Raw genomic sequence first — 18,270 nt, forward strand, 5'->3', positions numbered from 1 at the left:
CTGTTCAAAGGAAAGAATATAAACAAAATAAAGTTTGCAGAAAGCAACTGAGTGGTCTTTTTTGTGGGAATAGCTAAGCGCACATAAGTGGCGCATGGGCAGAAACGCCATACCCGCTGAAAATGTAAGTTTTAAACACGTAAATGACGCAGTGTTTCTTCTGGAAATTATGATAAAAAATCTATCATTTAGGCACATTTATTTCCCAGATAAATGAAAAAGTGAAATTATTGTTACCAGAATGTGCATGTAACCATGTAACTAACAGTGTAAAATCGTACTCTTTTTGGTAACAAACTCTGTTAGATCCTACTAAGGAACCTGGTGTTGCATAATCGAGAAAATATTGTTAAGAATTTTATTATTACTATTTTTTATTATTATTGTCTATTTTTCAAAAGTGTGTTTTTGTTTTATTATTGTGTGAAGTTGTAACTATATGTCTTTTCTTGTGTGGCAACAACGCTTCTGTAATTCTTCAATTTGAACTTTTGGATGTGTGCCAAGTTTGATGGCGTAATGCTCTGGTGAGAGCGTCGATTGATTGTGTAGATGAAACATGTTGTTTCAGAACGTTATTTCTTTAAAATATGTAAAATAAATGTTTTGTTTTCTGAACTCGGATTATGCAAACGTTATTTAGTTTCAACGTAAAAGTTTGGCGTCCGCGACAGGATGTTTGTGTGATTTCGAGTAGTTTTGATTTAGGCGTTTTGTTAAAATGGAGTTGTTAAAGGCAAAACGTAAAAGTGAACGTACTTCGTTTACGTTAACTACGAAGATTGTGGAAGAAGAATTGCCTACTTGTACGGATCCTGAGAGATTGCAAGTGTTGTTGGGGCAACTAATTGACAAATTTGAACGCTTGGACAGTACTCAAAGCAGTGTTTTAGAACAAACCAAGGAAGCGGATTTCGAGAATGAATTTAATACGGCTGAAGGATACAGAGATTCCTTTATAGCTTTAAAGGTGAAACTTCAGAATAAAATTGGACAATTGAATTCGATGAATGTTACTACAGATATTGCTTCACTTTCGATTTCGGATCCTAAAGAAAATAAAAACAGGAAGTTCAAACTTCCTAAACTTGAACTGAAAAAATTTTCTGGAGATGCAAGAGAATTTTTAGGCTTTTGGAGCCAATTCTCCAAAATTCATGAAGATGCGGATATTGTGCCGGAAGATAAATTTTTGTACTTAGTGCAAAGTGCAGTACCTGGCTCAAAGGCAGCTCAACTTTTGAACAGTTTTCCTGTTACCGCTGCGAATTATCCTAAAGCTATCGAGCAGCTGAAAGAAAGATTTGGTAGAGAAGACCTTCTGGTGCAGATCTATGTAAGAGATTTGCTTGGGCTTGTTACAAAGAATGCTACAACAGGCAGAACGGCGTCGGACTTAGGAGTACTTTATGATAGTATAGAAAGTAAATTACGAGCGCTGGAAAGCTTAGGACGCACCAAGGAAAAGTTTGCTGATTTCTTGGGACCTTTAGTGGAGTCGTGCCTACCTGAGAATATTCTACGTGCCTGGGAGCGGAGTCGAACTTCTGAACAGGGACAGGAAAAGAGTTCTGAAAGAACGCTTGAAAAACTAATGTGTTTTTTAAGGCATGAAGTAGAATCGGAAGAAATGATTAGATTAGCACAATCAGGATTTACTCATTCTGTTAAGCGTCTTAATAAAAATGTTATTTCAGGTAATTCAGATTTAGCAACAGCTGCCGCGCTGGTAAGTACAAATGAAACCAGTAAAGGTAAGCAAAATGTTTGTATATTTTGTGGTAAGCCTCATATGAGTGCTAAGTGTTTTAAAGCTGAAAATATGAGCTTAAATGAAAAGAGGCAACTTGTACAAAAGAAAGGTGTTTGTTTTTCATGTTTAAGAATTGGCCATTTAAAAAACCAATGTAAAGCCAATATTAAATGCCCCATTTGCAGTCGTGATCATATAAAATTTATGTGTCCTCAGAATGTTAGTTCTGTAAAACAAAATGACTCTAAGTTGGATGTTTCCCTTTCTAATAACAGTAAGAGCGAGAAAGTTTATTTGCAAACTTTATGTGTTCTAATTAAAGTTAAAGATCGAGAGAGAAAAATTAGAATTCTCTTGGATTCGGGATCCCAACGATCATACGTTGGGGAGAAAATTATGAAGCGAATGAAGGCTGATCCTATTCGACAGGAGAAAGTAATTCATGGTTTGTTTGGGGGGAGGGAAACTGCGCCTGTAACCCATTCTGTTTTTGCTATTGACATAAGCAGTTTAGATAACACTTTTAGGTGTTGTTTTGAAGCTTTTTCTGAAAAAAAGATATGTGGATTTGTTCCAACAATCAAGAATGCTCAGATTATAGAGGAATTGAAAAGCAGGAAAATTGAGGTCAGTGACACATTTTGCGAGGAAAGTGAAATTGATTTATTGATAGGTGCAGATGTCATTGGTAAACTGTTAACTGACGAATACCTAGAATTACCCTCTGGTTTAACTGCAGTCAAAACAAAACTGGGTTGGACGGTTATGGGTAAAGAAAATGATACTGTCAGGGATAATGCCCTAATAAGTCTTTCCTTGCATGTAAATAATGCTTCTTTGAAATCTTTATGGGAGCTTGAAGTTTTGGGTATTTCTGACCCGACGGAAAATAGTAAAACGAAAAATCTTCATTGCGACTACGAGATTGATTTTCAGAATAAATTATCTATTCGGCCCGATGGTAGATATGAATTAGAATTACCCTGGAAATGGAATCTACCAATTTATCAGATAATAAAAGCATTGCTTTGACACGTCATCAAAAAATGATAAAGAGGGCAAAAGAAAATAATTCTTTGAAGGAATATCAAGAAGTGTTTAGAGAGTGGGAAAATTTAAATATTATAGAAAAGGTTCCGGAAAAGGAATTAAACAATAAATGCCACTTTTTACCACACAGACCGGTTATTAAGATGAATAGTGAAAGCACTAAGGTAAGACCCGTTTTTGATGCTTCATCTTGTGAAAGGGAAAACCATCTTTGAATCAGTGTTTATTGAAAGGACCTAATTTAATAGAATTAGTCCCTGATATTTTAGACAGAATGAGATTTTTTCCTATTGGTCTGAGTGCAGACATAGAGAAAGCATTCTTGCAGTTAGGAATTTCTCCGAAGGATAGAGATTACTTGCGATTTTTCTATCTAAGTGATGAGGGAGAAATAGTGTATAGGCACTGCAGAGTAGTTTTTGGGGTTTCCTGCAGCCCTTATCTACTAGGTGCGTCTATTAAATATCTCTTGAATAATTGTCCATCTGACTTTTTAGATGTGGCTGACAAATTAAAAAATTCGTTCTATGTAGATAATTGTATTACGGGTGTTTACAATATTGAGAAACAAGAGGATTTAATTCAAAAGGCCAAAAGTCTTATGTCGAGAGGCAGATTTAATTTAAGGGGATGGGAGAGCAATGTTGCTTCCAAATATATTACAAAACATTCTGGGGACACACCTCTTTTAGGAATATTGTGGAATTTAGACAATGATACTTTAAGGTGTAATATAAATGTAAATATGATAACTTGTGATACTAAGGTAACTAAGAGACTGATTCTGTCTATTGTACAATCAATTTTTGATCCAATTGGAATACTTGCACCAATAACTTTGCTTCCAAAACTTTTGTTACAAGAAACATGGAAGTTGAAATTTTCTTGGGACGAGGTATTGCCTCATGATTTTGTAAGTAAATTTTTTGTGTGGTTATCTGATATACTTTTGTTGGAAAATGTGGCAATACCCCGATTCATTGGAACCTTTGCAACAGTTGAATTGCATGTATTTGTCGATGCCTGCAAATATGCTTATGCAGGATGTATTTTCGCGAGAAGTGTTGATTCATGCAGTGTAAAAATTACTCTCTTAAGAGCAAAATCTAGAGTAGCTCCTATTAAGAATTTGACGATTCCTAGATTGGAATTAATGTCCTGTTGCATTGGATCCCGATTATTATATTCTGTTTGTAAAGCTCTTAATGATTTTGATATAAATGTAATTTTATGGTGTGATTCCACAGTCGCATTATGGTGGATCAGAAATCCTGGTAATTGGTCAAACTTTGTAAGCAATCGTGTTAAAGAAATTACTAAGTTGACAAAACCTGAATCATGGAGGCATGTGCCTGGTAATATGAACCCAGCAGATGCGTTATCTCGAGGTTGCTCTGCTAAACAAATGATTAACTCGGAGTGGTTTAAGGGACCTCTCTGGCTAAGAGATAGCCCTGAATTTTGGCCTACCAATATTGTTTGTCAGCCGAGCGAAGCTGACTTGGAAAAGAGGAAGGTAAAACTTATTAATGTTAACTTTTCAGAGGATACCACTCCTTGGTATGCAAAAAGAGTTTCTGATTATGAAAAAATGATTCGTGTAACCGGTTGGGTGTTACGTTTTATTTCTAACTGTAGGAAGAAGTCAAATTTGTGTAAAGAATCTAAACTAACTGTTGCTGAAATCATAAATTCCGAAAAAGTTTTGATTCGGTTGGTTCAAAGCTCAAATTTCCCTGACATTAGAGCTCTTAATCCACTTGATGTATTCATTGATAATGAAAATATTATAAGAGTTAAAACTAGAATATTGGAACGTAAAGACAATTCTGAATTTTTAACACTAATTTTGTTACCGAGTAAATGTATCTTTACTACATTGTTAATTGAGTCAGTTCATAAGAAACATTGTCATGCTGGAACTCAAATGCTTCAATCTATTTTAAGAGAAAGATTCTGGATACTAAAACAACGTAAAACTGTGCGTAATGTGTTAAAAGGGTGTGTAATATGTCAACGATATAAAGCGAAACCGATGTCTTGCGAAGTGACTCCTCTTCCTGAAGATCGCGTAGGAGATTATAGGGCTTTTGAAATTTTGGGAGTAGATTTAGCTGGCCCATTGTTTTTGAAAGACAGTAAGAAGGTTTGGATGGCACTCTTCACATGCGCTGTGTACAGGGCAATCCATCTAGAACTGGTGACTTCGTTATCAACAGAATCTTTTCTTTTGGCTTTAAGACGTTTTATAGCCAGACGTGGCAGACCACGAACCATTTATTCTGACAATGGGACTAACTTCCAAGGAACGTATAACGAAATGTATAAACTTAACTGGGACATAATAGAGAATGAGGCAAAAATAAAGAGAATAGTATGGAAATTCAATCCACCAACAGCCTCCTGGTGGGGAGGTTGGTGGGAAAGGCTAGTTCGCATGGTTAAAGAACTTTTAAGACGTTCTTTGGGAAAATCGGTTTTATCTTATGAAGAACTGGAAACCTTAATTTGCGATTGTGAGTCGGTAATTAATTCTCGACCTTTAACATATATTTCGGAGAACTCTGAAGATGCTATCCCTTTAACTCCGTCAATGTTTTTAATTGAAAATTGTACTTCGAATGTAGCAGATATAGATAAAATTGACTCTCAGCATTTTTTGAGAAGAATTAAATACCACACAAAACTTCTTAAAGATTTAAGGAACCGCTTCCGAAAAGAATATTTGGGGCAATTAATAATGAAACAACCACAAAATAAAGTAACCCGGTTGCCTAAAATTGGGGAGATAGTCTTAATAGGCGATGATTTCAAAAAACGCTTGTATTGGCCTTTGGGTAAAATTATAGAGAAAATTCCTGGTCGGGATGGCAAAGTTCGAACAGTTAAACTAAAAACTCAGAATGGGATTTTCATAAGGCCCGTTCAGCGTATTTATCCACTAGAGATACAACTAGGTGAAAATTATTTAGTTGAAGAGCCTAACGTTAACGACGATAAGAAAAACGATCAGACTGACGTACAGCATATAAAACAGAAATTTACGTCGTCAGGACGGCTTGTTAAGAAGCCTAATGTACTAGACCTTTTTAATAGGATAACATATGTTTTTGAGTCGTTTGCCACTGACTCAAAAAGGGGGGAGGATGTTGCATAATCGAGAAAATATTGTTAAGAATTTTATTATTACTATTTTTTATTATTATTGTCTATTTTTCAAAAGTGTGTTTTTGTTTTATTATTGTGTGAAGTTGTAACTATATGTCTTTTCTTGTGTGGCAACAACGCTTCTGTAATTCTTCAATTTGAACTTTTGGATGTGTGCCAAGTTTGATGGCGTAATGCTCTGGTGAGAGCGTCGATTGATTGTGTAGATGAAACATGTTGTTTCAGAACGTTATTTCTTTAAAATATGTAAAATAAATGTTTTGTTTTCTGAACTCGGATTATGCAAACGTTATTTAGTTTCAACATAAAAGTTTGGCGTCCACGACAGGATGTTTGTGTGATTTCGAGTAGTTTTGATTTAGGCGTTTTGTTAAAATGGAGTTGTTAAAGGCAAAACGTAAAAGTGAACGTACTTCGTTTACGTTAACTACGAAGATTGTGGAAGAAGAATTGCCTACTTGTACGGATCCTGAGAGATTGCAAGTGTTGTTGGGGCAACTAATTGACAAATTTGAACGCTTGGACAGTACTCAAAGCAGTGTTTTAGAACAAACCAAGGAAGCGGATTTCGAGAATGAATTTAATACGGCTGAAGGATACAGAGATTCCTTTATAGCTTTAAAGGTGAAACTTCAGAATAAAATTGGACAATTGAATTCGATGAATGTTACTACAGATATTGCTTCACTTTCGATTTCGGATCCTAAAGAAAATAAAAACAGGAAGTTCAAACTTCCTAAACTTGAACTGAAAAAATTTTCTGGAGATGCAAGAGAATTTTTAGGCTTTTGGAGCCAATTCTCCAAAATTCATGAAGATGCGGATATTGTGCCGGAAGATAAATTTTTGTACTTAGTGCAAAGTGCAGTACCTGGCTCAAAGGCAGCTCAACTTTTGAACAGTTTTCCTGTTACCGCCGCGAATTATCCTAAAGCTATCGAGCAGCTGAAAGAAAGATTTGGTAGAGAAGACCTTCTGGTGCAGATCTATGTAAGAGATTTGCTTGGGCTTGTTACAAAGAATGCTACAACAGGCAGAACGGCGTCGGACTTAGGAGTACTTTATGATAGTATAGAAAGTAAATTACAAGCGCTGGAAAGCTTAGGACGCACCAAGGAAAAGTTTGCTGATTTCTTGGGACCTTTAGTGGAGTCGTGCCTACCTGAGAATATTCTACGTGCCTGGGAGCGGAGTCGAACTTCTGAACAGGGACAGGAAAAGAGTTCTGAAAGAACGCTTGAAAAACTAATGTGTTTTTTAAGGCATGAAGTAGAATCGGAAGAAATGATCAGATTAGCACAATCAGGATTTACTCATTCTGTTAAGCGTCTTAATAAAAATGTTATTTCAGGTAATTCAGATTTAGCAACAGCTGCCGCGCTGGTAAGTTGTTTCAGAACGTTATTTCTTTAAAATATGTAAAATAAATGTTTTGTTTTCTGAACTCGGATTATGCAAACGTTATTTAGTTTCAACACCTGGTGACTTCTCGCACAGGCATAAAGAATACCAGCACAGAAAAGAAGGGTAAAAATAGCCCTTTATTATTCATCAAACTCTGCATAGAAAAGGCACGTACTTCATGCTTACAATAACAATTATAACTGTAACATGTGGTGGAACTTAAGAATCGTTATACAATAAATTCAAGAGATAAAGAGTACTGCAATACTAACAATATAAGTTAAGGCTAACAAGTTTGACTCAATAACCTACCCAGTGTTATACTTATTAAATGGCCAAAAACGGCATATTAGCAACAATAAACTGCAAGACTCACTCGTTTAAAAAAAAAAAAAAATACTCACTTCACTTATCTTCGAGTCTGAATCCTTGCGAGGAAATGCGAGGTTCAGGAAGAATGACAAACTTAGCATAATTTGTTATGCAAAATAAGGGAACAATACAACAGCATTATCAATTATTCTATATAATGTAACTGCATTTATTTAAAAATGCATTATTTTACATTAATATTAGCAATTCCAAATGTAACCTGTGTTTTCAAACACAGGTTTGTCAGTTTTATTTTGTGGATCATATTTGCCCTAATAGGCTTATAACACAAGTCATATCTCGCCCATTTAGCAATATGTAACATCTTGCTTTATTTTGTGATAGAAAAATAATGTTATAAATCATGTTGATAAACATTTGCTTTCATTTACACAAATATTTTGGAGATTTCATGAAGAGGGCAAGTATTTGAGAAAAATACTTTTTACATCATTTAACAAATTTCAGCAGAGTTATAATTTTCACTTCCATAGAATTTGTGGGCAAAATATGCAGGTACTGCATTAATGAGACAATTTTATTTTATTTATTTATTTTTATTTTTTTATTTTTTATTTATTTTTGTAAAACTGATTGGAAGTTAAAGTAAAACTGTTCATGTAAAACGAAAATAAAATTTTCAAATATGGGGAAATATCAAATGTTTAACATGTTAAGGAGCCAAATCAGTCACCACATATTGATAGCATACTTTCCATTAGACCGTGTCAATCAACAGTGACCGACAATGTACTTTTTTCAGCCATGTTACTCACCGTTGACAGACAATTTGAAGAATTATATTATTCTAGCAAATTCTACATAGATTTCTAACCACCAGCATATTGGTGAAATTGGACCTATTTATTGGGCTAAACCGAAAGGAAGACAAAACAGAATTGGTGCATAATGTGTTAAATGCTGAGTAACTAAAATTTTGAGTAAGCAAAGTGGCAATTTGAGCAATTTTGAGTTACACACCAGTAAATTAATGCTTCCCCCCCTTTCGTTCTTACCTTTTTGTATTAATTTGAAGTTTTTGTACGATTTGGAACAAAAGTACGATTTGTTCCAAATCGTACAAAAACTTCAAATTAATCCTATAACATTCAGCCATTTTTCCATGTAAAACCACACAGTAACAACATACTTCTTATCATCCCATCATTCAAATTCACTGCAATCACATAACCAATTATGTCATAATAGGGTTTCCATAGCATTCAACTACCCATAAATGAAACAACAACTTGGCGATAAATGAAACAACAACTTAGCGATAATCCAAAGCGCACCCTTCAATCTACTCTAACCCTTTGCCCATGATTGCATTAATATGCACGTATCCATGAAACTAACTAGAGTGAAACTGCTTTCATAGGGTTTATTAATTTTTTTAAAGATTTTTTTTTTTTATTATTTTCCTAAAATATCATGGAACTACAAAAAACAAAAAGTTATAACTCGCAAGACTAGAATAAAAGTCCATGCTACTTACAAAAGGAAATAGAAGCCCCATGATGCACCAGCACCCCAGCAATTTGGTGTAACACCTCTGTACAATCCTCGAATGCCTTCTTCTTTGATTATTGTAGAAACAGCATTTCCCAGTCCATGATAGTTGGGTCTAGTTAAGAGCTGACCATCATTAACTATAAATAAACGAATATTTTAAATGCCTTAACTAATTCAAAATTATCATTTTTTAACACAATCGTTATTCAATAATGGGAAACTAAAAGTTATAAACAGTATGAATAGCATAAAAATCTACAAAAATATACATATACAACTTTTATTTTTCTATTAGCTAATTTAATCGTGGAAGTTAATGAATAATCAAGCTTGCATATTTGGAAGCTACATATGACCTCCAAGGTCCTTTTTTGCAACCTGCTACTATACTAAAAATTCATTTTTATTTATAATGATTTCCTAATTCATGTGCATTTTCATATTTTTAATTCTATTACAGACGTAGTGAAAATATCAGCAATATAACTGGAAACTAATTTTCATGAACTAGTACTCAGCACGACGGCTGTTTTTCTTATTAATTTAAAAAACATTAATAACTCTTATAATTTAAAGACAAAATTTTTCAACTAAAAATATAGCATTCCGAATTTTTTTCATACTTAATCTTGCATGGTATCAGCATCATTCTACCAACAAAATTGTATAAAAAGATAATTTGAAATAAGTATTACTGAAATATTGAAATTACTAGCCAATATTATACCTAAAAATATTTATAGGTTTGCTAAATGTAATATGTTTTGCAGCACATTAAGCTAATATACATCTAAAACTAGCTCTAAAGTGGCCAGAAACCAAACTCTACTGATTTACAGCTGTGAATTCCTAATTTTAGTTAAATTACAATACAGAGAACATAAAATTTATTATTTAAAATGAATCAAGCAATTTTTCAGTTTTTACTACTGAAATAATGCAGTGGTTTAAAAAATTTTGCATCTACAATTACCATTATTCATGAAAAGTAGAGGTGGTATAAAAGCAGCAGCAGAGTTAAACTGCTTTAAAACATCATTTAAGCACATGAATTGCATTATATACAAATACCATTTTAACAAGAAATAGAAGAAAGAGACTGCAGTCTCCCTAAAACAGATCCAAACTGAGAACAGCATGAACCAAGTTCGAACAATCGCAAAAACCATAACTATTTATTACATTTTACACATAAATTCTCAGCATACAGTTTACTTCTTAAGAATGTAATGAGAAAAAGCAAAAACTAAATTAACTCTTAAATACATTATATGCAAATGAATATATATCTAGAATGTACAACTAAATTATAGCAAATCATTGAAGGGCTAGCTGCCAAAGAGGAGAAATAGCATCATACACGATTCTAATGGAATTGTCACGTAATTAGGTAACTATGTTCAGCCACCAGAATGAACTACCAGTGTTTTATAGCTTCAGCCATGACGCACCAGTGCAGTGCAGGTGGTGCACAGGTGACATGCAGTGCAGGATTTACGTATAAGCTACACAAGTTTCCTCGTGCTCGCTCGAAAAAACCCCTCTAGGTATCTGAAAATAATATTTGGCATTGAGATATAATATCTGAATTTATAAAGGGCCCCGTATCTCAAATAACTTAGGGCCTTATCAAGTCTAAATCCGGCCCTGGCCATATAAAATAAAAATTTTGCTATTCAATTTAAAAAAAGTTATCATTAGAACTAATTGTAGTATTAATAATAAAATAAATATTTACATTATTTTGTGTCAACAAGACACCGGGTAGTAATTCGAATGCAAAAATTACCAGCAAATCTTATTTTCAATAAATCCAATGGATGAAGAACTAAAGTCGAGGTAACGCCGCCACTAATTCCCGCTAAGAGATGCTCATATTTAATGTGAGTAAAAAAATGGTTTGGCGGATTTCTTTTCGCCTGAGTAACCATAAAACAACGCATAACCACAAAAATTTAATATGTTATTCTTAAGCTAATACTGATAATCCATTCACTCAAAGTAAATATAACAACGATTGCATCACTTTTCGAGAACCGCGATGAGAGGTTGCCACATTGTCGAACGTAAAACGTTCATGGGCATGGACATGGGGCTTCTGGGGGCATAAGTTTTGACCCATTGTCATGAGGCAACGTTCAAGGCCTTAGGCATTGGCTTCAAAAAATAAAACTGTGAAGGATCGCCGGAAGAAGGATGCAAGTATACCGGACTGGCCCATGATGCATAAATTGGCAACTCTTATGACTTATAAGTGGCATTTCAAATTCGTCTGCAACATCGAATAAACCTGAAACCTGAGTAGTTTCAACACCGAGACGATGATGGTAGTTTGCACAAAGTTAAGAAGCGTATTTCCAAACCCTAGCCCGTTTTATGAATTTTTTGTCATCAAGGAAAAATCTACTAGTTTCGACGAAGAATTCTTGCGCATGCGCAAAGATTTGATATTAGCTTTCATAGAAAGCTAATAATTAGATACAAAATAAATGGCCTTAACTTGAAATTTTCTATTTCAGCATTTAAATATTACTGCACTACATATTTTCCAATTCTTGTAAAATAGGGGTATTCCGTCTGATCATGAACTGCTCTGAGTTCTTCTGGATCCTTGTTCAAATGGTACCTTATAAACACGCTGAGTAAAAATGGACAACAAGTAGCTGCAAACACCACTGTTATCCTGGTGGACTTTAATTTTATCTGCTTTCACCCCCCATAAAAATCTCAAAAATCAACGATCTTCTTCTTTAACTTCAGTTTGGAGGAAGGCTCTTCTAATGTCTGACATAACAGCAATAGCCGTTTCTCGAATCTCAATAATATGGCCAGAATTTCTTCTATTAAGTTAGGCCCTTTGAAGATACAGTCATTTGGGGTTGTTGCTCTTTCAACTATTTACGAGGCGTCAAAAACTGGTCTGATAGATGTAATGGCACTCTAATAACTGGGCGGTGATACAAGTAATGGCCTCTTAAATGTCCTCCTCTTTTTTTTTTTTTTTTTTTTGACTTCCTGTGTGACATTCACTTTCTGCCATTCTTTAAAGGCTAGGTCATAATCATAAAATTTATATAACTTCTTCAGTCTTCTGGTAGTGCTAAACAATTTTCTTTCTGCTTCATTTCTATCTGAGGGAATGTTTGGTTTAACACAAGTCCGTGGAAGACCAACACGGTAACGCCCCTCTTCACTTCTAATAAGTTCTTTGAGGAACATGTCATGGGCTAGCTCTTCTTCTCCCTTCTTAGACAACGTTTGAGTGGAATCATTAATTCCTATTCTTTCTAGCTCTCACACATCTGGAATATTCAGTTCTCTGAGAGAAAAATTAGTCATCAACGCAGTTGTGCCACTACTCACGTAACCTTCGGATGGATTCTCTAACTAACTGCAAATTGTCCATCCAAATTTTGTCTGAATTCCCGTTAGCTTCTTCATTCGACCCCTTATGAGTTCACATAAGTTTCGCTACCAATTAAAATTTCTACTTCTGGACACCCAGTCCCAATATCTGATATCCACAGTCTACTTTTCTTAAGCTCTTCTAGAACACACACCTTAGGAATGCGCGGAATTTTCCCACATATCTTATCTTGGTCAAGAATTCGGTTGTGGGAACTGATTTGCGGCCATTAGCCGGTGCACTGAATTCCATTTTATATCTACTATGAGGTTTAGCTTCTGTATATGCACCTTCAAATACCGTTTGAGTAATAGTTGCTATAGCGAGAAGATTAAGTTCTTTCGCGGTGCTGTTCAAAATGCAACCCCTTTGGAACCCACTGTCCAGTAAAGAATTTCTTAATTTTCTTATTACTCTTAATTAATATTTCTAGTGTCATGAGTGCAACTTCCTTTGACCAGACATGACAAAGCGCAAAAACTTTACACATTTTAGCACGGTGGTTGAACCGTAGACATTTCAGACAACAGAACGTTTCCCTAACTTCCTTTATTTTTTTTTTCCAGAGAGCACAATCTGGCGACTACGCAGTCCTTCCTTTCATGCAATTTACCACAGAACAAACACGATATTTCTTTAGCAGCGAATAAACCAGTTGCAGTACGGTACTTGTTATCCTTTTTCAGCATTTTCTCTTTTACTTTATCTTTTGAGATAATACTTTCAAAGCCTGACCAAGTTAACTGTAATATTTCTTCGCGCGCTACCTCTCTCTTAAAAAAAATTCATTAAGGACGTTAATCTCGACATCGCTTCAATATCAGAATCTTCCTTTCCACTTTGTATCTCTGCCATGCTCTTAAAATGTTATCAAGTAAGCAGGATTCTGTCACGGGATACAGCCAGTCGGAATTATTTTCTGCATCAAGCCCCGTGGATTCTAGAGACCTTAAATGTGCTCAAACAAGTCACACAATGATAATATGTCTTTAGCCGTAGTTAGAACATTTGCTGTCATTAATTAAAAAAATTCCCTGACATACACTTCGATAAGAATATCTTTATCCCCATAACGCTCTTTAAAAGCTCACGAGTAATTATCTGAAGTTATTCGGTAATTTACTAATAAATGCCTAGCTCGAGTTCCAGTTTCTTCAGCTTGCAGCAAATATTTTAACTTGTCAACATCATCTAATTCTTTATCTTCTTAAACTGTTATCGAAAGGACAAATAATTTAGTAAATGAGAATCAAAAGTTTTTATATTTAATTCAGGTAATTTATGCTGTTTAGCTTTAGCGTTTCTACTGACATCAGAATTACTAAGAACTGTGTCATTCGGAATTTTGTTTACATTTAGTAATCCACTAAATTTTTTTTAATGGTGATGAATTGATCAAATTCTACGAGAAATTATCAATGCTCCTTTGTGTATTCCAAACATCTATATTCACAGAGACTTTCGAATCGAACTTATTCAAGAGTATATTAAACGATTAGCGGTCAACCTCTTTTATTTAGTACAAACCCAAGGTTATTAGCACTCTCAGACACTCCCCGCACCCGAGAGAAAAACATCGGTACCCATGGGACATCCTACCCACATAAGAATTACAACCTTAATTGACTCATTCACGCTAAACTGACTCTGCGGTTTACCACCCATGGCTACATCTTATAACGACACTGAACTTGCCACCCCCCCTTTTTTCGCCGCCGCTAGTGCCGACCTCATTCTCTTTTTTTCCGTTTCCCACACTTCCTTCAACCCTACTCTTTCTCCTCCCACCCGATCCTTATCAGAAGTCGAGTAAAAAGATGTTTCTACATCTTGACAATTGAGAATAAAATACGATTTGTGTGAATTGATCAAAACATTTCTTTCGCAACGATGGACTTTCATCCGTCTCTTTCGCAACTCATCTGCTTTATCATCTACTAATAAATCTATTATACTGTTATCTAAAACCTTTAATTCACTCATGATCCTCCCGATTTTAGCATATAAATCAGAAATTTCACCTTTATAGGAAGAATCTTTTTCTAACTTCGATTTCAGAATATTACATGTGTTAATAAACGATGCACGTAAAGGAGCACGTTTCTTTTTTAATGTTTTGAATGTATTTTATCCCTGTTCTATAATTACTCACTGTGACTAACTATGACTGAACACTATTCATTAACAAATGTTTTTCGGTACTTTAAGAACACTCTAAATTCAATAACATTCTTTCATAAAATTAAAACACACACTTTATTCAAGAATATAAAACTTCTAATATATCTTTATGCTGAAAATATTAAATATCTATTACTTTTCAGCTTAAATATTAAAATACTTTCATTCAACACAATTCAACTTTAGATGGTAAACACTACTCAAGTGCTTCCGTTTTGAAAAGCTTAAATAACTTTCATTCATGTGTCATTTTTTATGATAACACGTCCTAGTGGCGGACGCTAGAGGATTTATATGAAGCAATTGATAAGCTGCTGTTGATTGAAGTTGTCAGCATTCCCTGATGCGTGTAGGTTCTACTTATTACTCTGGTTTAAAAATAAGAAAAACCTTCATTTACCTCTACTGGAGAGCTGAAATTGTGAACCTGATGTCTCAGTTGGAAAAAAGCATCTTCTTAATCGAAAAAACAATTTATTTCGTGACACCAAATTTTAATTCATATTTAGCATTGAAAAGGAAAAACAAATATTGAAATGCTATTACTTAAACAGCCATTTTTTTCTCATTCATGGCTGTAAAATCAGCTACTCATCCATATTGGCACACGTCTGAAACTGAAAACTCACTGTCTATTATAACAAAACGCAACGTCTTTGCCGGGAATCGAACCACGGATCTCTGAAATACCGGCTCAGTGTGCTGAGCACTACACCACGAAGGCAGGCTGGTAGTCTGCTATGTTTTCTAAATATCATATTTTAATACTTAAATTGCCCACTAGCGGCCGAGCGGTAAAGTCGCTGAACACTGGTAGTTCGGTCCGAGGTTCGAATCCCGCGAACGGGCTGGCTGCATGGGTGTTTTCGTGGTTTTCCTCATGTGTAACGTGTATACGAGCCAGTTTCCCTTAGAAAGTCCTCCACGAAAGGCATCCCTCCTCTTAGGCAGATAGCCCTAGTGTGCTTTGCCATAATTAAATACACCAACACACCATAACAAAAAAAAAAAAAAAAAAAAAAAAAGAAGAAGAAGAAAACAAGCAAAGTTTAAGTTTTCTCTCACTAGTGGAACCGCTCGCTCTATCTAGTGAGGGAAAGAAACACTTTAAAATAAATAACTAACACTCACAAAATTATCCGATTTCTATTGTTAACAGAATACCACGTTCCTTTCGAATGAAAACATTTATAAACCCCTAAATCCCAAATTGTGATATTAAAAATAATAAACAGAAAATAAGAAATATACTTACGTAGTAAGTTACAATTACTGCGAATGAAGTGCTTGGAATATACACACATATTTGTAATTCAAAGCGTCGCACTCTTATTATTCCCACTCCAGCAAGAACGTTAGATCCAAAGACTATTCTTAACATTCAGAAATTTATGGAAACATAGTTCTGGGTTTTTGGAACTTAACGAAGCACTCTGCAACAGCTTGTATTACCTGTTTTGTTTATATACACTATTTCCATAAAATTTACTTCTACACTAAGCGACAAGAATATTTGCTTCAACTGACCGTTTTCAGCAAACAAATCTGCTGGTTCATCCCACCTAAGTCTCAGCGCTATTTGCGTATCTATGACTTTGCTACTAGAGGGCCGAATTTCTCTACAATCGCTAATACAACAAAAGAGGTAAAGGCATGTGCTTAACTGGTGAGAGATGAATGGCTGTGCTCTCATGACGTTTAAGGCTCCTATATCGTTTTTATCGTTAAGGCCGTTTAGGCTTTGCATCTGGTGACTAATATCATATACTTCTAAGAATATTACTTTAACTTTTTCCATAATTTTTGTATTTCAGGAACATGAAACTGTTATTTTGATATACTTAAATAATAAAAGTGTGTATCTGAATCAATTAATGAATACAAATATTTTACAGTTATTTTTAGAAGATATTTGCCATATCGCTTCTAATAATTCATAAAATATGTTAAAATATAGGTAAATAATTTGGTGCAGAATTCAAATTTAGGGTTTAAAATATAGTGAATCATAAGACTAAATGATTTTTATTGTCATGATTTGCCTGGGCTTAAGAATGTACTTTTCGCCCGGTGGAAATTGTCATCAAACTGTCCTGAACAGGCTTTTTGTTGATAATAACTTCCAGGCTTATCAGTACCTCCTTTTGAGTGGAGGGTATGCAAATATAGTACCCAATTTAAATTACATTGTGATTGTAATAATATTGTATTAAATAAGTGACTATAATTACAATTTAGATAATTGCATTGTAATTATATTACATTGTGTCTGTGAACTCTTAATTTCATTACTTTATGCAATTATGTTGTAAGTGCATAATCTAATTCCAATAATATAATCTATTCGCAATTACAAAATAATTATAAATGCAGTTACATCTTAAATAGAGGCCATTTTAATACTTTTAAATTTTCGCAAGATAACTTCCCATTAAGGTTCATTTGGAGGAAACTATGCAAATACTAAAAAAGAAGTTATGCTAAATTTACATATTTTGTACAGTACTTTCTTGTTATAATGCTGTTCAATATATCTTCAATACTTTTGTAAATTTAACGAAATTCTTTGCAATCACTGTGGTGCTTTAAAAAGAAGTTTCTTAGTTATGCTTTCTAATAAGAATGGGTTTAAAATTAAGTATTATGTATAATAACTAGCAGTTAAAAAAACTTGACTGCATGAAAATGCTGTTGCTGTGTAAAATAAAAAATAAGCTTTCTTTTATGCTTTGAAATGAATTACATTTGATTAAGTCGTCCTTTTACAATTTAAGAATGTGGTTAACACACATTCTTAAATTGGACAGGTTTTATCTAAATTATTAGTATAAAATATATAAACTATGAATTATTTTGTAACATAACTCAAATTACAAAATTCATTCTATATACGTTCAAAGTTATTATCTTTTATGGAATAACTGTTTTTTAATTTAGGTAAAAATTGGATTTTTAGAAGTATTACAAATACAATGCAACACAAAGGTGATCTGATTGAAGAGGAAGGACTTTTTATTACGGTTTCTAGTTCGTATTTATATTACATTTGATGAAAAGCATCCAAAACAGAGAATGCTGTACTTTCTTCTTCCATATATGTTATGAAATATTTCACACATTTAAAAGAAAGTGTTTCTTCAGAATCTTGCACAATTATTTCCATATACCTCAGACTTAAATGACAACATATTTTTTTAGTATGAATTTACAGTGTTTTTATGGAAGTTTTTGTTAAAATGTCATTAAGATAAATTTATTTGCACACTCTACGCTTTAACTATTTCCCCATTTGACACTATTGAAAGTTTTTATTCATATCTTATTTATTTTAGTCTGCTAACGAAACTGAAACATCTAAAGAATAAGTTATTTTGAATATGTTTACAAAATATACGCGAAATTTTTATTTAAGTGAAAACGT

General features: G+C 34.0%; 1 protein-coding gene across 2 annotated transcripts in view; it reads right to left on the reverse strand.

Moving 5' to 3' along the window:
* Nucleotides 1–11,332, reverse strand: part of LOC118203385 (solute carrier family 25 member 32-like) — a 50,651-nt gene extending 39,319 nt beyond the window's left edge. Inside the window, exons 1-2 of one of the 2 annotated variants that reach the window (XM_035375668.2) lie at nt 11,052–11,332; nt 9,246–9,399 (exon numbers count right to left, since the gene is read on the reverse strand). In XM_035375668.2, coding sequence (XP_035231559.1) covers nt 9,246–9,399; nt 11,052–11,205 — 308 coding nt within the window. In that variant the 5' untranslated portion in view covers nt 11,206–11,332. The remainder of the gene's footprint in view (nt 1–9,245; nt 9,400–11,051) is intronic. The other variant, XM_085807384.1, reaches the window with a different exon arrangement.
* Between the last annotated feature and the right edge of the window lie 6,938 nt (nt 11,333–18,270).

Source organism: Stegodyphus dumicola, chromosome X1 (genome assembly GCF_044657685.1).
Source record: "Stegodyphus dumicola isolate Sdum_Otavi_A_Nest chromosome X1, ASM4465768v1".
In the NCBI taxonomy this organism is placed as follows: domain Eukaryota; kingdom Metazoa; phylum Arthropoda; class Arachnida; order Araneae; family Eresidae; genus Stegodyphus; species Stegodyphus dumicola.